At 30.2% G+C, this 23,388-nt stretch overlaps 3 protein-coding genes across 3 annotated transcripts; all 3 read left to right on the top strand.

Moving 5' to 3' along the window:
• Positions 1-1,152: 1,152 nt before the first annotated feature.
• LOC130804039 (L-lactate dehydrogenase B-like) lies at positions 1,153-5,346 on the top strand. The gene is made up of 2 exons (XM_057668337.1): positions 1,153-2,006; positions 4,698-5,346. Exons 1-2 carry the CDS (start codon positions 1,398-1,400, stop codon positions 5,139-5,141), a joined length of 1,053 nt encoding a protein of 350 aa, XP_057524320.1. The 5' UTR covers positions 1,153-1,397; the 3' UTR covers positions 5,142-5,346.
• Positions 5,347-6,446: 1,100 nt separating this feature from the next.
• Positions 6,447-12,596, top strand: LOC130804040 (NADH dehydrogenase [ubiquinone] 1 beta subcomplex subunit 8, mitochondrial). The gene is made up of 4 exons (XM_057668338.1): positions 6,447-6,820; positions 6,929-7,015; positions 7,112-7,207; positions 12,285-12,596. The coding sequence occupies exons 1-4, from the start codon at positions 6,683-6,685 to the stop codon at positions 12,339-12,341; spliced, it is 378 nt and encodes a 125-aa protein (XP_057524321.1). The 5' UTR covers positions 6,447-6,682; the 3' UTR covers positions 12,342-12,596.
• Positions 12,597-18,044: 5,448 nt separating this feature from the next.
• On the top strand, positions 18,045-18,735 carry LOC130804125 (14 kDa proline-rich protein DC2.15-like). Its single transcript, XM_057668456.1, has one exon. It carries the CDS (start codon positions 18,125-18,127, stop codon positions 18,473-18,475), a length of 351 nt encoding a protein of 116 aa, XP_057524439.1. The 5' UTR covers positions 18,045-18,124; the 3' UTR covers positions 18,476-18,735.
• The last annotated feature ends 4,653 nt before the right edge of the window (positions 18,736-23,388 follow it).

The raw sequence follows: 23,388 nt of genomic DNA, 5'->3' as shown, positions 1-23,388 counted from the left end.
AAGCTTAAGCAGCCTATTCATGAGGATTTTCGTCCAATACCAGTAGTTTGACAAGGAAAGGTAGCTCCCCAATATAAAGGCTTTGGATATATGGCAGGCTGATCATGAAGCTGGTTTTTGATAGCTGGAAAATGGCACATAGTTTAGATTTATAAAATTAGCTAATACGGTAATACCATTCAATTGATCTTTCTCCTTTTACGATAAGTGCGGCACTAAATATATGACATATATTTTATATATTCCGGCACTAATTATATGACATATATTTTATATATTGCGGCTAATGTGTAAAAAAAAATCAAGTAGGATATTGTATGAATCGTCTAGTTGCATACTTTTAAAATATTAGCTTTTTACAATTTTTAGATTTGTATAATTCAATATATAAATAATCAAACTAACAAATTTAATTACGTAACAAGTCAAATATAACAAGTATAATGAAACTAAAAAATACAAGGTAAACAAGAAAAATTAAAGAAAAAAAAAGGGATAAATAAGAATTGAGTTCATTATTTTAAAAAAAGTGATATGTGTTCTTAAAGTGGGACAAATTTTAATTTTCACTATAATGACGTTAAACTAATTTTAATTTTTTTTTTTAATAATTGAACTTTGTAATTTTTGTATGGGAATGTTCTCTATGAGGAAATAGGAATCATGACTAGGATTACGAAATATATATGGTGTTTTTAAATTTATGTTTAGGTTAGTTCAATTTAACACATTATCTATGACCTTATTTTTTTTACAATTGTTTTCACGTAAGTTTCGTTTGATAATTTAGTTTCAAGAGAATACGACGAACAATATATGATAACTCAAAATGAATACTCTAGCCTTAAATCGTTCAATCGTGCTAGATTTAACTAGCTAGCTAATACATTACTAAATATCATAAATACATACATTTTATTTGTCATAATTATTTTTTTCCTCCTTTATCGTAAGTTTTAACATTTTTTACTAGTTACTATGTTTTCTTTCGATTTCTAGACTAATTTTATTGAAAACCTCAATATTATTTTCAACAATCTACGAAGAAATTGAATACTCTATTAGACACTTCTCATATAGAAAGTTCGAATATTTGCTTGGGTAACAAGTCAGCAGCAGACAAGCGCGTAGTATTTGCTACTCCGTTCAACATTGTTTTCCCAATTAAACCACCTTATTATACATGGCTATAATAACTTATCATTATTCCTTTCTTAACTTTGACCATTACCCAAAAACGAAAAACAAAATCCCTTCCATTTAACTATTCACTTCCAAAATTTCCTTTCCTAATTCAAACCGATCCTTCTATAAAAACCCCACAATTTCTTCCCCCAAATCAAACCCAATATTTCAATCAAAGATCATCATACAATCAAATCAAACCAAATCAAAAAATGGCAATGAAAAAAGAAGCATCAGCCACTTCATTAGCAGGACTCGACATCGCCGGAGCATTCTTCGCACCAATCCAACAAGCAGCTCCACCATCCCCAACCAAACGCCACATTAAAATCTCCATCATTGGCACCGGCAATGTCGGAATGGCCATTGCTCAAACTCTCCTTACACAAGATTTAGCCGACGAGCTTGCTCTTGTCGACGCTCTCCCCGACAAACTTCGCGGGGAGATGCTCGATTTACAGCACGCTGCCGCTTTTCTTCCCCGCACAAAGATCGTCGCATCCACGGACTATTCCGTCACTGTGGCGTCTGATCTTTGTATTGTTACGGCTGGGGCTCGCCAGATCTCAGGCGAATCCCGACTTAATCTTCTTCAAAGAAATGTTAATTTGTTTAAGAAGATTATCCCTCCTTTGGTTAAATTCTCTCCTGATGCTATTTTGATGATTGTTTCTAATCCTGTTGATATTTTGACTTATATTGCTTGGAAGTTGTCTGGGTTTCCTTCTAATCGGGTTATTGGGTCGGGTACTAATCTTGATTCTTCCCGGTTTCGGTTCTTGATTGCTGATCATCTTGATGTTAATGCCCAGGATGTTCAGGTAATAATTTTCCTATTCTTAAATTAATTATTCTGCATTTACTGATATTTTAAGGAATGCCGTTTAACACTTTGTTGTTGTCGTTTTACAGTCTTCCTTATGTGTTTGATCTTTGAAGTATTTGTAGGTAGTAATAATACATACTTTTGGTTGTAAAATAATGAATTTTTTAAATACGCAAGAAATTAAATAACATTATTAATGTCAGTTAAATTACATCAGAAAATTTAACTTTGATTAAATTGAAAGAGGTTAATTTGCTTTATTGTATACGTTTCGAGCTAATTCAAAAATACTTTTACAATAAACACAATATTTACCTAACACTTTCAGTCTGATCTTATGATAATCGTAACATTAATTTTATATTAATAGCTTATTTTGTTTGCATTCATCATGTGTAGCTTAATTATTCCAATTCTTTCAACTTGATCAATTCAAAATTTTTTATCGGCTATACTTCATTTTGTGCCTTTATATTATTAATAATATTAAAATACACATTGTTAATTGAGAGTATTAAATTTATATATAAAATTATATATTTAAAGATATTAGTATGTGTGTTGGTTAAGCTATTATAAATTTTATAGAATTATTAGATTTGAATCTTACTATGTGCATGTTTTTTAGAGCATTAAATATAACTAGATAATTCTCATGCGATGCACTGTTTTTTTTCATTTTGATGTAAAAAACAAATAAATTGAATAGGTTCGACATAATATTACTTTAATCTTAATTATTTCTTAATACACATTTTATTACATTCATAAAAATTGGAATTTAAATTTTTTTATAGTTATTATAATAATGATTAAGCAGTGAGCCATTGTAATTTGTATCTATGATATAATTAGTATTTTAGTGAACTTTTTTCTATAAGTATTTTTAAAAATAACATAATTAATTTGTAAATGAATGAATGTTATTTTAAATAAATATGGATCAATGGTGCTTTGTAAATTAAAAATCAAAGATAATAATTTGTGCATATATATTACATATAACTTTTATTACATTTTTTTTCAAATTTTAATCGTATGTGTTATAGTACCAACTATAAAGGTTTTAATAATGGTCAAATTAATCATCTTATATTCTCATGAAAAGGTGACAACTCATCAATTTTTTGAATTGTTTATGTCAGTTGTATTTTATTTTAATATATAGTATAGATAGATAGATATTTTTTGACCATTTGATTTTTTCTAAAACTAGTTACAAATAAGAATGTACATATTCTTATTTGTCTCTGTCGCGATTTTCTTTTCTTCAATCTCTTTAAATGCAATCAGATTCTTTAAACTAAGAAATGTTGGATTCTGTACGTATGTTTGAAACCGTGGCCAAATTTATTGGGTTTGAGTCCCACCCTAGGAGGTAGGACTTGGGGCAGTACTCAATACTCATCACTTATCGGTTGAATGTTGTGTAAGAGACACATGTGACGCGCACGTGCACTAAAGTTGCAAAACCAAATTGCTATTATGTCATCCAAATTCCAAAGACATTTTAATTTAATTGGTTGAGTGTTCCTATGCATCTTTATCAGTTTACTTGATACGTACTCTTTCAAATTAGTCGGTAGCATTAGTAATATTTCTACTATTTACGCTCCCATTTTTAATTTGTAATTAATTCTCAATTTATAAGTTAAAATATAATCAAGTAAAATCTTATTTGATTGGTTTCGAAGTAAAGATTATTAATATTAAAATTTTATAATTTTTTATTATACATAATTAGGAATATTAAGAATTCAATTAGTTTATTAGAGTATGTAAAAAAGCAAATATTATAAAGAATTGAAATGAAGGAAGTATAATGATCAAGTCTATCATGCCTGGGTATAGTGTATCAGGCGATTTCTTTAATTTTTCAAGTAAACAATTAATTTTAGGTAAAATTACCTAGAATAATTCAATTTATTTGTGATTTTCTATAAATAATTCCAATACTTTGAGGGGTATTTTTCTAGAGTAAATCCGGTGACTGGATGACTTGCTATAACAAGTTTTATTTATAAAAAAAAAATTAATTAAAATAAAATGTCGAAAAAAATGTTAAAACATGTTAAAAAAAAAATTTATGATATTTTTATTATTTAGAATTTTTTATGTAAATTTAAAAATTTTTCTACTAATGTTAAATTAATTTTTTAGTTTATTTTTTTTGGTGAATTACCTACTATAGCAGGTCATTGGGTTACCCAAATTTACTCTAGGCAAATACTCCTTAAAGTTGGAATTATTTATGGTTAATCAATAGGTGGAATTATTGTAGGAAAATCATGAAAATGTTGAATTATTTTAGGTAATTTTTCTTTAATTTTAATTATTTTTAAATGAAATAAATTTAAGATGGAATATAAATTATAAATTCGAGAAATAATGTTTTACAATGACAACATATATTGACTAAAATTTTGAAAATTCAATAATTTTAATTAGAAATTTCGAGGACATTAACTTGACTTGACCGGACAGTGAAAATCTGCGAAAAGAGCAATTTTATACACTAATATCATGAATAAGAACAGTGTAAAGAGCAATTTTTTTATAGTTTATTTAAACTTCTACACTTGTTACATTACGATATACAACCATTGAAGGTATACCAGTTATTGCACCAATTTTCCTCTTTATAATCACAATATTCATATTATACATGCCTTAAAAATGAAAACAGGCATACATAATTGGAGAACACGGAGATAGCTCGGTAGCGCTATGGTCAAGTATAAGCGTAGGAGGCGTACCAATTTTGAGCTTCTTAGAGAAGCGACAAATTGCGTACGAAAAAGAAACCCTTACGCACATCCACAAGGAAGTTATAAACTGTGCCTACGAGGTGATCCAGCTTAAGGGCTACACTTCCTGGGCCGTTGGTTACTCGGTTGCCAGCTTGGCTCGATCCATACTTCGAGATCAACGAAGCATTCATCCAGTTTCAGTTCTAGCTAAGGGGTTCCATGACATTGATGATGGAGAAGTATTCCTCAGCTTGCCTGCTCAGCTCGGAAGAGGAGGAGTCTTAGGAGTCATTAATGTTCCAATCACTGAGGAAGAAACTAACCATCTTAAGAAAAGTGCTCGTACTATTTTGGAATTGCAAAATCAGCTTGGTGTTTAGTTTACTTCACCTTTCTTGATTAATTATTATGATTATCGCAAATTCACGTCAGAGAGAGATAGTTTTAGAGAGAATTTCTAATTCAGCAAGTTTATTATTATTTTTTTATTTAATTAAGTTTTAATAAGTTGTACGTGAAAGATCTCTCAAAATACTAGTTGTATGATTATATATCTAGTTTTAACATTTTATTGTTTCTGTTTTATTATCGACTTGTCGTTTTGTATAATTTTGATGGTCTAGTGCCTAGTGGAATGGCCACAACAATGGTTGGGCTTGATTGATTTGTTTTTTTTTAAAGAGTTAATCAAAAGCTATATTTTATTGTTATATATTAATTGAATCTTTTGATCTGAGAGCTTTATAATGTCACATACTAATAACCCGACAACACAAATGTGGGATTTTTAGAAGAAAATGCAAAGATTGTATTTTTAAAAGTGGAGGAGCGAAAGGTGAAATCTTTAGAATTAATTTTGACATTTTAATAGTAAATTTTTGAGAAATTTTATGTGTAATCTTGAATTTTTTCAAATTTTTTACGTGTTAGACAAATACTCCCTCCGTTCCTTTTTGATCTTCCACATTACTATAACGGGTAGTTTCAAAAGTTCTTCCACTCTAGAATACATTCTATTTTTAGAAAGTTTTTATCTCACTTTTACCCCTTAAAATCTCCCTTTTCTTCTAATGTATCCATTTTCTTTTATTTATAATTATTTTCTCTCTCATACTTCCAATACAATCATTACTTCACACTACTATTTAATTAAAATAATACCCACTACAAACTCATACTTCCAATACAATCATTACTTCCCACTATTATATAATTAAAATAATACCCACTACCACCAAAGATTCTCTTTTTCTTAATCTTTGTGAAATACCCAAATAGGAAGAACAAATAGGAACGGAGAGAGTATTTTTAAATACAAGTGCTGACCTTGACCTACTAACTTTTTCATGTGGTAGACAAAATAGAAGTTTTTTCTTGTTAACTTTACGCTATTTTTACCCAATATAATAACATTTTTTCAAAAAAAAAACAAACGTTTTGATCACCTAATTGACCACATATTTCGAAATTCAATCGTAATAAGTACTTAGTTTAACCAAAAACTTAACATTTTTGTCTACCATATGAAAAAGTTGTAAGCTCAAGGTTAATTACCACGCTAGCCCCTTTTGTATGAGACCGTCTCACTGAAGACGAGCCCATACAAAAATTCCATTACGCTAAATTTTTTTATTATTTGGCTATTTAACCCAAGTATGAAACACGTTTCACGACAAGATAGTCTCATACAAAAATTTGTGTTTCATTGTTAAACATTTGCATACAATCAAACGGACCCTAAACGCACTTTGGAATTTTTAAGTTTGAAACCAGATGGTCCAGATCCTTATATTGGGGCTTTTGCTCAATGGACTCCCCTGACCCAGGAGACCTTCACTGTGGGAAACAAATTAAACATACGAACGATTCAGAGTTTCATATAGACTAGTAAATCAAACGAAAGAGAAAGAAAGAAACAAAAATGGCAGGAAGACTAAGCAAAGTAGCCTCAAACATACTAGGCGGAAACGGCATCGTTTCCCGTTCGGTCGGTACTTCTCTCCGTCAACGTGCCGGAATGGGTCTCCCCGTCGGCAAGCACATCGTCCCCGACAAGCCAGTTGTGTTTCTCTCATATCATCTCATTTTCTTTCTCCCATTGGCCAATACATTTACAATCTGAACTCACCGTTTTTTTTTTTTTCTTTTATTTTGGGAAAATATTTAGCTTCCGGTTAACGATGAGCTGGTATGGGATAACGGCACTCCATTTCCTGAACCTTGCATCGATCGAATCGCCGATACTGTCGGAAAGGTTTTGCCCCTCTTTTAATCAATTTTGATTTTGTTCGGTTTTGGTTCTAGGGTTTGAATTGTGATATTTTATATGTGGTTCATTGGTTGATTTTAGTATGAAGCATTAGCTTGGTTGTGTGGAGGATTGGGATTCTTTGCTACGATTGGATTGGCTGCTGTCTGGAGAGATAAAGCTTCTAAGTACCCCTTTGTAAGTTCAATTTATTCTATTTCTAGGGTTTGAATTGAATTGTGATTCTTAATAGTTGGTTTAGTGATCTAGGATTGGGATTCTTAATTTGTTCATCTTTAATTGAATTGTGAAATCGCTTTCTTGTCAATTTTCGTAATATGGGTAGATAATAGTTGGTTTAGTGATCTAGGACTCGATTGCTGATACTTGATCACTCCAGTTCTAGAACCATCCGAAGAGAAATTAAGTTACTGGAGTGGTGTTTTCTTGAATTGTGGTATATGCTTGCAATGGAGACACTTGTGTTTTTCCTTGTGGAAGCACATTTTTGTCAATTTCCTAATTTGAGAAGAAAAATTGACCTTTCGTTACTTGAGTTCTAGGAACATTAGCAAAACCAGAACTTTTCAAAAATTGAAGTTTGAATGTTTTGAGGTTGATTAGCAATACATGACACTGTTATACAAATGATCCTACTCACATAAGGGAAATGATGGTTAGTTTGGGGTTATACTACAATATTTACTTTGAGCGGACCAATGTTAATAGTAACATACATTCTTGGTTCAATAAAATTGTGCTTTAATGGACTGGACTATATGATGGAACATGGTAGTATTGGAGGCAAAAGACGGTTGTTTAACAAGCAGTGGCGGATCTTGACGAAATTTTTGAGGGGGGCGAGGTTTCAGTAATGTGAGCGAATTAAGCAACAAATCAAACCTCTATATTAAGGGGTCCTCTTACCAAATAAAAATTACTTAGAATTACCTAAATAAGCAACAATACTGCTAAATTTTTTTGATCAATACTAGTTCTTAGTATGTACTTCCTTTGTAACTAAAAGCTTGATTTATTTTAATGTACATTTTATAATTTTTATTAATAATCTATAAGTTAAAATGTAGCCAAATAAATCTCGTTTGATTTATCTTAATGTACATTTTCTTAATATCAAAAAATATTTTATAATTTTTCTGTTATAAACAATTATATATATTTAAGGGTAGTAATATAAACAATCTGTTTACAAGTTTTAGTTTCGGGCGAGGAAAAAGCAATTAAACCACTTGGGACTTTAAATTCCATTGATTTTAAATAAAATTAGCCATTTAGGCCAATTCACCACTATTATAAAGTATAAACCTAATCTAACTAGGGTAATGCTCTCTTTTTTCTGAACTTCGATCCTAAATTACAATTTCCCGTAAACCTATGACCACTAAATGTGTTTGACTCAAGTGTATTTGGTTTTACCTTTACTAGACATCACACTAGAGACTCAACTAATTTGAATTCACCTCTAGAAGCCTAAGATCAATCGTTACGTTATGATCACTACAATGATCTCACTATTGGGATATTCATCATCTCATTATGGTTTACAAGTTTATGAAAAACACTCATAAGGATGCATATCTTGAAGGACTTAACTCTACATTCTATATGACCCAAACCAAAAATTGGAAATTGTTGCACCTGAATCGCTAAATTGCAGTTTGACTACGTGTGATTTTCTGTGTTGGCCAAATGTTGTGCAACCTCTATTCCATTAACTTGATCAATAATTAAAGTTTTTTCTTAGTCTTTTAATTGCTGCTCCGCAACTTTCTTTTTTTCCCCTTCCAACCCAATATCCTTCTTTCCCTTTTCTCCCTTATCATCCAACTTGCTTCATACTGTAACAAGATTCCCAACCATGTCAGTGAGGAATTGTTGAAAACAACATTGTTACTAGTAAATAGGAAAAATGTTAAATTGATGTGTATCAGATGAAATGTAAATGTAACGTGTTTAATCCAAAGTGTTACGATGAAAGATATAAATACAAACATTCAAGAGGCTTGCACTCTCCTAGGACATGAGTATGGAACTCACTATTTGTGTATGCTAAATGTGTGATGCTCTCCTCATTTTTCCCCCTTTCCTTTATATTAGTTATTCCCTCTCTAACTTTATTTTGTTCTAGAACACTCTCTCTAACTAACGTATACCATATTATAGTGCAAAAATAAAGTTTCAGTCACAGTCATAATAGTGGTTGCGAAATGAATTTTGTGGTTAATGCAGATGTTTAGGCGCATTGACCGTGGAAAACTCTAACTGCTTTATGATATGTTTACGATGTGTTGTTGTAACCTTATTTTTGCACTATGAGTCCCCTATCCAATACCCACAGTTTCTGGTGTTGCGTATACCAATGCTAGCCTTAGCTCCTCCAAATGAGCTCATGTGGTTTTTTTTACATAAAAAATGAAATGCGATCTCTATGGGCCTTGATCTTTATTTGTAATCTTCTTATGGTCATGTTTGGGAACACATAATTCATTTCAAACTGTGGATTTCAATTATGAAATGATAAATGAAGAATTTGAGAACGACAAGGCATGAGAAGTCGTTATCGAAGGAATTTTTTTGTCAAACACTAAATTTCAGTCAATTCTATATTTTCAAATAAAATCATAATTCCCCAAATCGTTTTGGTTCCATTTGCAATCCAATATTTTGTTTGTGAATTTAACCCCACGTAGCCTGTCTTCCTACAAATTCCCTAACCCATCTAGTGACAAACAACCATGCCCAATGTCACATAATTCAACCCACATTAGCTAACCTTGTTGATTAGTAGAAAGACATGGTTCCGTTTTCTTAACCATTATGACCCTTATCCTGTTCTGAATATTGCAGCGCAGCATTTCATTTGACTGTAAATTCTATAGCAGCATGATGGAATTGTGTAGGCTCAATGAGTAGATTACCATGCCTATCTTGCATCATGTTAATCCTATTTGGAGATCTCTTGAGCCATAGGGTCTGAAAAATGCAAGTCTTACAATGAGTCTTTTAGAATAGTCTTTCACGTTCACCGTCACTTTGGTGAAGTGGGACAAATGATGATTTTTTTTGCATGCACTCTTAAAAAATAAAACCCATTGCAAGACTCTTGAAATGGGTTAAATATCTGAATTCTTTTCTTGACCTAACAATAACGCGGATGACCTTTCAACTCGAGTATTTACGGAATATCTACGTTATATGACCAAAATATCACTCAAACAATGTTTTCTCACCAATTGCAAGAACTGAAGAGCCTTGCAGCACATCTGAAGAACTCGTGAGGCTTTGGACCATTAATCAATTATGATGAGTAATTCTGGATACATTTTAAAAAAATCTGGGGAGTCGTCAACAGTGTAAGTGTGCAACTTGATTCGCAAGCTAGTTTACTTTTTGAATTCACGATTTGCTCAAAATGACCTCACAAAAGCCTTAAATAGACCATAATTTGCTTTTTTCGATTTGCAATTTGCAATGATACTAGTGATCATGTGACCTAGGTCGACCAAATTACCATTCTGTAGGACTAAAGTCTCAGCTGCAATTTTCTTTATCATTTCGATGTCATTGGCAAAATGCTAGTTCGATTTCCATTGTGATCCTAGGATGTTTACCTAGCTTGCCCATAGCTATAACTTGTCATAGCATTTCATGTCCTTCGTTCTACAAAATTGGTAACCTTTCAGTGGTTACCTGATTTACTAATTCCTCTGTAGATTCCAAACTGAACCAAGCAAACTTTAGGCCATTATGGTCTAATTTTTGCCAAATTGCAATTTATACACGAATTAGGTTGAGCTGTCTCACTGATCAAGGTTTGGTTTGGGCATTTAAGTCAACTAAAGTATTCCATGCTTTCAATATTATCAACTAGGAAGTTTTTCACATTCCAAAGAAATCATTCTTATCATTTCATAGGTGCACAAGTGTACACCAGAAGGATCATTTGCATTGGGACAAGTAAGGAATAAGCGTCCTGGCTAGCACATTTTAGAATGCTTACTATGAAGTCAGTAGGCCTTCCATGCTACTCCGTACTCACTATTTCCTAGCCACATTGTTATAAGTGTATATCCAGGACACAGATGAATACAAAACCCCTAGAGAAAGCTTTCACTCATTTCTAGAAGACCAAATAGGCTAGTATCATGACAAGATGAACTTCGTCACCTGAAGTTCTAATTTAAGTCCTCTAATTTCCAGTTAATATGTAAATCATAACTATTTTCTATTTCCATTCTCTATTAGCTCATCACTCATCAGTATTAGGTATGGAGGTATCTAAAAAAATCCTGAAGTTATTAACATCAGTCATCAGTACAGCAAATGGTTTTTCATATGTTGTAGTTACAATTGACTTCTCAATCTGCTGGTTGGTTAACCCATACTCTTTCCTGCCATTACATGCGATGCACATGATATTTCTCCATTCATTGTTTATTTCATGACGTACATGATCTCTTATGATCCCATCTCATCCATAAAATGCGCTACTTTCTGGAAATCCTTGCTGCATATTGATTTAACTAGAACCTTTGCATATGAGAATTTTCTCATTGAAGGTTAGCCTAATCAGGACTAATAGATTTTTCTTGAAGACTTCCTCTCCCCAGTATTGACATATCTCGCATAGGCATTTTTATGCAATTGCGAGAGTTTTTCTAGAACGAATTTAACTATTGAAGTAGTGGGAAGAAACTGCCACACATGATTCCAGTGCCAAACCGCCTACTCAGCGGCCACTTGCACGACCAGGAGCCGAGTCAGCTTTCTTGGCTGATGAAAGTACATTTTTCCAGAACCTTACCGGTCGAGTTGGCAGTGACTTTGTTGATAGAACAGTCGAGTCGGCTTCTTTCATTTCACGAATCATCTTTCCAGCAACTTTTGCCGACTCGGCTTTGGGGCATTACTTCCCAAAGCCGAGTATACCTTGTACTTAGGATAATTTTGTGACTACTTTTCATTCTTCAACTCTTAGTACACCGCTTTCTTCCTTCCCATAGTGCCCTGCAATTGTATTAGCCACATTTCTTGCACAAATATACTCAATAATCACCACAATTACCCAATTACGCATGTTAATTGCATTTTGCATTTATCACTTTCCTCATGTTAATTGCATTTTGCATTTATCACTTTCCTCATGTTAATTGCATTTTGCATCATGCCAATTGCCAATGTTGATATCATATTATTTATTTTGAAGAATTTCATTCTAAGCTAACTCACTGTTACTTATTTTTGTACTGAACAGACACCTAAGGTTTTTCCATATGACAACTTGAGGGAAGAGCTCGGCGGAGAGCCATAAATGGATGTGTACCAACAATTGTATCACAAATGTTATTCAGCTACATTGCCTGGACATTCAAATGCCATTTCCTTTTGTATTTCTGGAATATTTAAAATAATGGCTTAGTTTTCCTTTTAAGTTTTGTTTCAAAAATTTGATATGGGTATTCTTGGCAACATTTCTGTTGATGTGAGACCACCTTTTGTTGTGATTTGTGAATGGATGCTGATTGGCGTAGTAATAATAAAATTCCAACATCTTCGGTTTTCCTTTACTTGGTGTATCTAATTTAACTACCTGGGGAACAAATTCCTTAGCCCGTCTTGTATGAGACCATTTTACGGTAAGAGGATCTCAAAACAAGAAGCCTATAAGCGAAAAGTTTCTATCATTGAGCTATTTAACCCAAATATAAAGCATGTCTCATGGAAAGACCACATCTCATACAAGAATTTTATTATGCTTAATGCGTTTGTTATGCTTACGATTTGTATAATGTAAATTTTTATGAAAGTCATAGTTATTTTTTATGAGAATGTACCTCATCCCTAAACATCGTGTTTTTTTTTCTCATTGATTGTAGATGGCCACATAAATATGCTATCTTGGATGAATTGATCTACTGTGCTTAATCGATAGTCTATACATATTCTCAAATGAGATTGTCTTGATCAATTTTTAGTGGGCTGGTTCATTGTTTTAAAATGATCACTTGTACTCTTAAAGTCATTATTAATATTTTTAATATGATTATTTTTTATAATTTTAGAGTGATCACTTATAATCTTAAATAATCATTAACAATCAGAATAATCAATTAAGAAATGAACTAATTAAATGATTCATTTCATGGTGAGAAAATTTCAATCAAGAGTTGTTGGAAAATCTAACGAAAATAATGGACAAATATTATGGTATTGAACTGAACACAAAATACATGGGAAATAACAAATCCTAAATCCCAACTTCATTTTTTTTTTTCATTTTATTTTGTATCTTTTTATATTATTGATGAACACAATGGGCCTTAATCCTTATACCCTTGAAGCGTTTGGTAGCGTCTGTTTGCCACTAATGAAGCTGAATTTGATATATATAAATCTGTGGTTTGGGGGTTTCCACTACTATAATGAGGATTAATTTGATGATCGATGTATGAATGCTGATTGATGTTGTCTTGCTTTCTCTGTTCTGAACTATTTGTTATTGATGGTAACATATTTAGTGGATAAATATCACTATCAATAGCAAATATAATAGAATAGAGAAAGTATCTGTTTATCCCAATAAGAAATGCTCAAATGATAAGAAATTTGGATTCTGCAACCACACTATTACATGGTGCTCTAAAAAATGCCGGGGACAATCAAATTATGTGGATATAATAAAAGTGAAAGAAAATGTATGAATAAGAGTTAGAAAATAATGATGACATTACAGAAAATAAAAAATATTGCAAAATGAAAGATATAAACCAAAATAAAAATGTTGGCAAACTCATGAAGACCGAGAGAGTATTACTTATTAGAACCTAAAATACACATTAGCTTTTAAACTCTATTAGTTATATGAAGACTCAACTTCTTTTGAATGACGAAATTTTCAACAATATAATAAATAAAAAAATTTAAATGTTTTTCAAATTATTGACGTTAATTTTATTAAAATAATATATCTTATCTTTTATGGTAAATTTATCAAATAAATTATCTTGGATAACTTGTTTAGTATTATAAAAGATGATTTATTAATAACTCTAATGTCTAACATGTGCTTATTAGGTTAATTAAGCTTTCCTAGAAAATAAAGAGTTCGTTTAAGAATTTTGAATCAGTCTTCTAATCATCATTTACTCAAGCTCTTCTTTATGCATCTCTTATTACTTTAGTCTGGTTTCACATTGTATTAAGTAAGAGATCTACTTTTAATTAAAGTCTTAATGTAACACTTGTTAAAGTGTTATTTTTGTTCTAGTGTTGAGTTTTATTTTCTGTTAAAAGGGAATAATTAGATTGCTCTTCAAGGAAGAACATGTGTGCGTAAAAGATAGTGATATTTTTATAGTGATCATAGCTCTGAAATAACGAAAGAGGTTTAAACCTAGCAGGTTAAGAGAATTTTAATCGGTCGAAATTAGGTTATTTGTAGTTAAACCTTAACAACAGTTTTATGTGTATTATCCAATTTATTATTGCTCAACTTATTGGCATACAATCTACCACATAAAATATTCATTTAAAACTTGTTTCAAACCTTTGAAATGATTTTCAAAAGAAAAAACTTTCTATTCACCTCTTCTAAACAATTTCCAATCTTTTATTGAACTTTTGTTGTATAAATTAATAATAATATCTTAAAACACACAAGTAATGAAACAAAAGCAAAAGTAAAATAAACTAATATTTAAATCCCTTAGTTCAAAGAGTCATATAACCACATTGTAGATAACTAAAACGTTGATGTTGAGTTATCAGACTAGTGAGTAGGAATCAAAGTCCAAAGGAGTGTGAATGTGGGTTGCATCGGGGCAGCAGAAATTGGTATAGGATTTTGATAAAGATGTTTACTTGGGTGACATTCACCCCATACAAATATTAGTGGGATTTTGACATTTGTTGATGTTAACATATACTACACGTACACTATTTCTTATATAGTTGATTGCAATTTTTAATCGTCAAGGGTAGAGTAAAAATTGACAAATTTTAATAATTTTGTATGTTCAAACATCTAAAATATATTAAGTAATTTAATATTAAGACCTTTAATTTTTCGGAACTCTGTGTGGTTGAACATGCTTAGAATCTCCCATGTTAATGATTGTGTAAAGGAAATCATATATTGTATGAAAAACTTAAGTTAATCGTTGTGTTCATAAAATATGTTTGTGATTCCTGAAAAAAATCAGTGATATCGATAATTTAAAATAATACAATAGAGATGTTAAAAAGAATAGAAATTTATTGTATACAAACAACTAAATATTGTATACAAATTATCAACTACTCCTAATTAGGTTTATATAAGAAACTTAAAAATTAACTAACAACTTAACTAAATATGATCATAAACAAATAGGTTAGGTTAAATGTATAGTTCAAATTTAGGTCCTAAAAAGCTAGGCTTGATCACATAATATTCTACCTTCATATCTATATACATCGGTTTGGTTAGGATCCACGATCAAATAGCAATTTTCTTCACGTTTAAAACACAATATTTAATAATAATTAGTTTGGTTTAACAAAAATAATTTTAATTTAATTAAAATAAATTAAAATCCTAATTAATATTGTAAAAAGAACTATAAAATAAATTTATTTTATTTAAATTATTTAACTCAACAAAAATATGTTTATAAATAAGTTTAACTAATTAACTTAAATCTATTGATTTGGAAATGATGGAAGATCAAGAGAACGAGACTCCATTCAAAATGGTGGAAAAAAGATAAGTGTTGAAAATCGATAGATTTGGAAATAATGGAAGATTAAGTTTTTTTTTATTTTTTATTTTTTATACTTTTTAATCTCAATTTGCTTCCGTTGAGAAATGAACGTGCCATTCAAACTTCAAATTCAGTGCCCAACAACCATACTCAATAACTCGATGTATTTAAGTTTTGTAATGCGTTATTCATGAATTTGCGTATTTATTATATTATTTTTAATTGTTTTAATTTAGAATATTTTGTAGGAGAGAAACTTTTACATAATTTTCATAGATTTTTTTTATGTTAAAATATATTTTTGTAACTCTTAAAAAATAAAATTTTATTAAATATATTTTATAAAATATATTATATAGATATTGAATCTCAAATATATACTTTGAAAACTGCAAAAAACAAGTGGGACAAAAAAAAAGAAAGGGATAAGTATTTATTTTCATTTATTATTTTTTTAGCGTAAAAGGTCCTTATAAGTTTTCTAAATGTTTTATCCATAAGTTTTTTTGATACATTTACACAATTTTAATTTATTGGCTTATTGCCTTGTTCTTTTTATAATTAAACTACTCTTTAATATTTGTGTCGAATATTTTGGAGATAGAGTAATACTTTTATACACAAATAATGGAAGGTAGTGTAAAATAGGGATGGTGATTCACAATTTTTTACCGTAATGGGTCTCAAACGTACAACTTATCTTATTGTCTATGCATATAGATAACAATATTCTCACTGCTTTCCCCGACTCTATCCATTCATAGCTAAATTGAGATTCTAGGTCTACTTAGTTATTATCTCCATGACTCCTCATTCCTCTGACATTATCCTTCTCAAAAGAAACGACATTGAGATCTCAGCACGTACAAACATGTTAGATTGTATGTCCTATTACATTGTTGCTTAGCTGGTGCTTTTCAGTATCGATCTTATATCGTTTGCTCCATATGAGGATGTCATCTTATATCGTTTGCTTAGCTGGTGCTTTTCAATATCGATCTTTATCAATTAGATATTTCATATGATGTTCAACAAGTATGTCTCTCTACGTGTGATTTAATAGTTGAATATATGGCTATCTTACGCTCTATTTTTCATTATATTATTCAAGGTACTATTGACTATGGTCTGCCCCCTGCAAGCATTTATATAAATTTTTTGTCTCTTTTTTATTGTCTTATGTTGATGCGGATAATCTTATCTCACAGTCTTTTTAAAGAAGACTTAATTTACTAAATCAAGTATAGAAGCAGAGTATAGAGTTGTTGATTATGTTGTCTCTTAATCTTGTTAGATTCACAATTTTTTGCTTCAGTTACATTGTCCAATCTTAAAGCAACTTTAGTTTGATCTAATGTGATAATACAAGTGCCGTATATTTATTTGATAATCTTGTTCATAATAATCAAAGCAATGCACATTCAACTTGACATTCAATTTGTTTGTGTAAATTCTAAAGAATGATGAATTCCTTGTTCTTTTTGTTTCCTCCTAATACTATATTGCTGATATTTTTACTAAAAGACTTACTAATTTTTTTTGTTTATACACTACATAATAATATTGTGGAATATATATTTAGTAGCATTTAATTTAATTTAAATGTCATTATTTTAAATTTCTAATGGTATATATAGTATACTAGTGACATTTATTAAACCCTTTAGTAGCATAATAAAAAATCATAGTAAAACTTTTCGTGATATAGAATCTAGTGACATTTCTCATAGATGTCACTATATAGACTATAGTAATAGTTACATGTGTCACTAAAGGCCAAATAAAGTGTTAATAAATCACTTGTAGAACTTAAAAAAATTAATAATTATTACACTAAAAATATAAATAAATGATATTTTTTAATGTAACTAAACCCTATTATATTCTGAAAAATTAAATTTGTTTCTTGCAAATCACATGCTTATAACTGTCTAGACCAGATATAATATAATAAATGTATGGTGTAAATAATATTATATGTTTTGCAACGAATAATATTTTTTGTAAGACAAATATGCAAACCCACCGAAAATTATCACCAATTAGAAGAGAGTAAACGTATACAATGTTTGAAAGTCAAAGCCGTTAAAGCGTTACAAGCAACATATGACGTTAGATTTTGTGGATTCATCCTAGTCCCTTAGACGTGTGGCCATAAAAATTTAGCCCATATAATGTGGGCCATTGAACCTTATAAAATAATAATAAAATTGCACTAAACAAGCCCTAATAAGCCTATAAAAACCCATTAATCTCATTTCATTTCTCATCAACCTTCATAACAAGTAAATTAATACGTACATACACTTTCCCTACTAAACATAGTAAAATATCCAACTCCATTGCTCCAAAAATGGCATCCAAAATCACCAACACAATCCTTATCTTTTTCCTTGCCCTTAACATAACATTTTTCTCGGTCGTATCGGCGACATACCCGCCGAGGACATGCCCTATTGATACTCTTAAACTTGAAGTATGTGCCGATGTGCTTAATGGTTTGCTTAAGGTAACTTTAGGAACCCCTCCAAGCCGACCATGTTGTAGTCTCCTACAAAACCTAGCCGATCTCGATGCTGCGGTTTGTCTATGCACTGCCCTTAGAGCTAATGTGTTAGGGCTCCATCTTGATGTTCCTGTTTCTCTAAGCTTGCTTCTTAATAAATGTGGATGCCAATATCCTCAAGGTTTCACTTGTCCTTAAACTAGAAGGACATATTACAAATCAAGCTTATTGGTATTTAATTTGTCTTATTTGGCTATGTGCCTCAAAAACTTAAAAAGTGTGTGAGTGTGTGTGTAATGCTTTTATGTTTGATTGATTTCAATGTGGTGTAATAAGTTCTCATAGTGGAGAAAGTTCTTGTGTTTGTTTTTGTTATTTATATATGTTCCTCTATGGTATACAACACTTTGTGTGAAATTGGTCTTATAGTGCTATACATGAGTTATTTGACATTATTTTTTTTCATTTCCATCACTTCAAAGTTATTAATTGCCTTCCACTTAAAATAGAATTTTAAAGAGTTAACTATACACAATTTTACTGTATCCTTATTAATGATAAGACTAAAAAAAAACACTGTAAATTAATATTTTTCATTATTATTTTTAATTTTGAATAATGATAAAAAGTTAAAAATTTAATATATTTTCAAATAAAAAAATATAACAAGATTATACTTTCAAAAAGGAATGTTTCAAAGATTTATTGATGTAGATGATTCATAATTAGACTCCAAATAATGAAAATAAAAATAATATAGTAAGTGTAAAATATAAATCATAAGATCTAACATATTCAAATTTACTTCCTATACACCAATTACAAGAATTTGAAATAATACACCTAAACAGAAATTAACAGTCCAAATTTTAGTTAATTCTCTTTAGAATGCATGTGAGACTCTATGCCGTTTTGCATTTTACATACTGTTATTGGTATTTATATCCATCCATAATTTTAAAAAAGTTTCTTAGATGGTGTAAAAATAACTGTCTCCATAATATCGTAACATTTATCAATATGCATATACTTCATAGCCAATCCTAATTATATTAAAAACCAAATATTTATATTTAACATTTCCAAAATATATATTTTAAACCTTTGAAAAAAAATATTGAGTGAAATATGGAATTCAGTATAAAGAACAATAATACTTCCCCCTCTTTCAGCACATGCGTGGTATTTACTATTCAGTACTGTACACTTGCCAATTCAAAATAGATGTTAATAAAATAAATTAAGACAAATCAACAAAATTCTACTTAATTATATATTAACATATGAATTAAGAATACAACACAAATTAAGAGTCGTTGATGAATCATCATCATTATAGCCAGTGTATAACAAATTAAGAGCGGTTGATAAATAATATAAAAAATAACATGCGTCGAATATGTGTTAGAGTATATAAGATATTTTGGAGCCTCAATCATTATCTTAAGCTTTTGGTTGAGTTGATTCTTTGACATGGTATATATCAAAGCTAGCGTGACAAGAATTTATTGGTTCGTATCTCAATCACCCCTCATTTAAAGTGGAATATTAAGCGCCATGTATGAGGATGACTTATGTTGTATTCACACTTCTAACCTAAAGGCTCTTATGTAAGGAAGCGTGTAACGTGTTATAATATATTATTTTGAAGCCTCAACCATTATCTTAAACTTTTAAATAAGAAATAATTATTTTCAACCGGACCGAACAACTAGAAACAAAAGAAAAAAAAGGATATCCACAGTTTTGTTAAGCAATCAAAGTCATAAAAGTATATAAAATTAAAAAAAAAGCATATAATACTTGATTAAAATTCTTGATATATTATATATCACATAATTAATTTCAACAATATAACGAACGACCCAGCTAGTGGACTACATAAAACCAATTGATGGTGTGTACATGGAATGATTTAGTTTGTGTTAAGTATAGTAATTTATTTATTAATTATTTCTATTTGGTAAGAATACCAAATCATTGTGAGAATTAATATTATGGAGCCACCTAATCATCATTTCTTGATGCAATAAGTATTTCTTTAGGTGCTTTGTGGGTGCTTAGATACACAAATAAAGCCAAGTGATAGGTGGCATATTACAATTTTAGTTAGTATGATAGATACAAAATAAGTTTATATTTTGAAAAAATAATTTTTTATTCCTTGTAATTTTGTGTATTGATCTACATCGAATGATCTCTATTTATAATAGAGACTATTAACCTAATTTCATATTAATAGTTATAGATATATTTCTTTAACTAACTAAAGATGCCATTTAAAATTTAGTAAATAAATAATTTAGGAAAATTTACCCAGAATAATCCAACCTATTCACGATTTTCTTACAATAATCCCAACTATCGATTAACCATGAATAATCCCAACTATTGACTCACTTAACCTGTGCTGTTGTTGCTCTTGTTTTTACCGGTGCAACAGGTAATTTTCTGGCATTTACTCAATAGTTGGGATTATTGTAGGAAAATCGTAAATAGGTTGGATTATTCTGGGTAAATTTTTCATTTTTTAAAATATTTATCTTTTTTTATATTCAAAATGACTTGCTACAATGGGTAGCAGGTCACCCGGGTGTACCCAAGGCAAAGACCCTCCTAAGTTCGGATTATTCATGGTTAATCGATAGTAGGGATTATTGTAGAAAAATCGTGAATAGGTTGGATTATTCTGAGTAAATTTTCCAATAATTTAATAATTCTATTTCTATTTTATTGTATTTTCAACGAGGGTGAATCCAAGTAAAATGCTTAATATATTTAGAAGCTATTCATTTTGTATTGTTGTGAAAATTTAAAGTTCAAATTAAGAATTTAAAATCGGAAAAGATTAATATAAACTAATATTTATGACCCTTATATTTTAGGGTCATGTACACTCGAACACATTACACATATTAATATCTACATATATGAGTTTTGTTATACACAGTACATATATTTAATTTTGAAAATTTTAGGTTGTACTACTTTCATTAATAAATGTAAACTAATTTTTCAGTCCCTAATATTTTGGACTGTATAGTTAAACACATTGTACATATTCATAACTACATATCCATCGACCACCCAACAGATTTATACTCATATTCATCAATTATCCAATGTATTTATACTATGTACGATCAATTGAGGTGGATGCGGTATAAAATTCACAAAATCAAACCTTGATGGTTCAAGAATTTCATCATTTTCTTGATTTGAACCTATGATAAAAGATATAGTTCCATCTAAGACCTTGTCAGACTTTAAAAAAATATAGAATAGAGTAGGTAAAATATGATTACGACTCCGACTCTAATCCTACTGTGACCATCCCTTGTTCATGTGTGCTAAATTATGGGCTTTTACGAGCCCAACTTGGTGTTGATTTAGCTCTATTGGGTCACATATTACCCATCATATTAATGGTTTAATCAAAGCATATGAATCACAAGTAAAATTATTGGGCTCGACCAAGTCTCTAGTGTAAGATTGAAATAAATAAGCAATTTTAACAAAAAAAAAATTAAAAAATAAATTTCGGGTAAAGTTAAATCCAAAAATAAGCATCTTCATGTTTGAGCCTAAGGTCAGGTATATTCGCAGTTACTAATAGCGAACAAAAAAATTAGTTAAAAAAAGTCAAAATTGTTTGTTCGTAGTTAATAACTGCGAATAAAAGAGAAATAATGTCATAACGTTAAAAGGGACAAAAAATGAAAATCATGTTGTTTGCACTTACTAACTACTAACAAACCATTTTTTTGTTTTTTTGTCCCTTCTTACATATTGTTGCAGTTAATAACTGCGAACAAATAATTTTGACCAATTTTTTTGTTCGCTGTTAATAACTATGAACATAACTGCCTTTAGACTTGGACATAGAAATGCTTATTTTTTAAATTAAGTTTATCCAAAATTTATTTATTTTTATTAAAATTGATTATTTGTTTCAAATTTTTGTCTCTAGTATGCTTAAATAAGAGATTGCTCGATGATTGTTCTAGTAAACACAGGCGATCTAGCTAGCTCAAGGTGTCGTGCGACGTGCTAGGAGGCTCATCCTTCTTGTTTCTAATGTCTTGAAATTCTCACTATTACATTGTTAGTGATGAGTGTTGACTCTCTTAGGTTTTGATGATGACTACACTTTATATAAATAAATGTATTTTTTAGAGATTGTTTGCAAGTTGATATCCAGTTGTGATTAAAGATCGTTGATGGTACCTATGACTTAGTTTAGAACATGTACTCGTCAAAGGAATCCAAAGAAGTTAAAAAAGGCATTTCGCTTAGGATGTCAAATGTAGACAAGAGGTCTATTGTTCCAAATTTTGATGATCTAACAAAACTGAAATTTGAAAACAGTGCAGTATCCCAGACTGGCGTCTGAAGAAAATACGTCTGCTGAAATTCTGCTTATTATATTTTCTGATTTTCAGTTTATGTATTGGTAAAATTAATTAGTTGCATTATTTAATTATTAAAGTTAATTGGCAAAATATTTTTTTTAACCACCTAACGTATGATTTTCTAAATCTTTTTTATTAGGCTTTTGTTTCGGATCTATATTTAGTGAATGACTAAAATGGCTAAATATAGTGAAGGGAACAGCTGCTAATATTAGTAAAGGGATCCTTAGCTATTATTAGTTAAAGGTAACCGTCCTTATTATTAGTAAAGAGGAACCGCACCTATTATTAGTTAAAGGTAACCGCACCTATTATTGGAAAAGGGAACCATAGCTAATTTTAGTTAAAGGGAAGGGAACGATAGCTATTGTTAAGGAAACCGTGGGTTTTGACCTTACTAATTGAGACCCATATTATTCTCCTTATTATTTGGGATAAGGGAATAGTGGGTACTTACCTCCTTTTTATCAGGGATTTTAACTCTATAAATAGAGGATTCGGTTGTTCCTCAAAAAATGTATTCGTATGAGCCTTGAAAATTCATACGTTATTTTTGAAAAATCAACAAGAAATATTTTGTTCAAAAATTGCCAATTAGCTTATAATATTTTCTTGTGCAACTCTTTGATTTTATCTTTAGAGAATTTTTATCCTTGTAAAAGGGTTTTTGAGTGAATTATTGTAACTAGATTTGGGTGA

This window comes from Amaranthus tricolor, chromosome 17 (genome assembly GCF_026212465.1).
Source record: "Amaranthus tricolor cultivar Red isolate AtriRed21 chromosome 17, ASM2621246v1, whole genome shotgun sequence".
Classification (NCBI taxonomy): Eukaryota; Viridiplantae; Streptophyta; class Magnoliopsida; order Caryophyllales; family Amaranthaceae; genus Amaranthus; species Amaranthus tricolor.
Note: the sequence above shows the minus strand (reverse complement) of the source record. Positions and strands in the feature narration are given on the sequence as shown.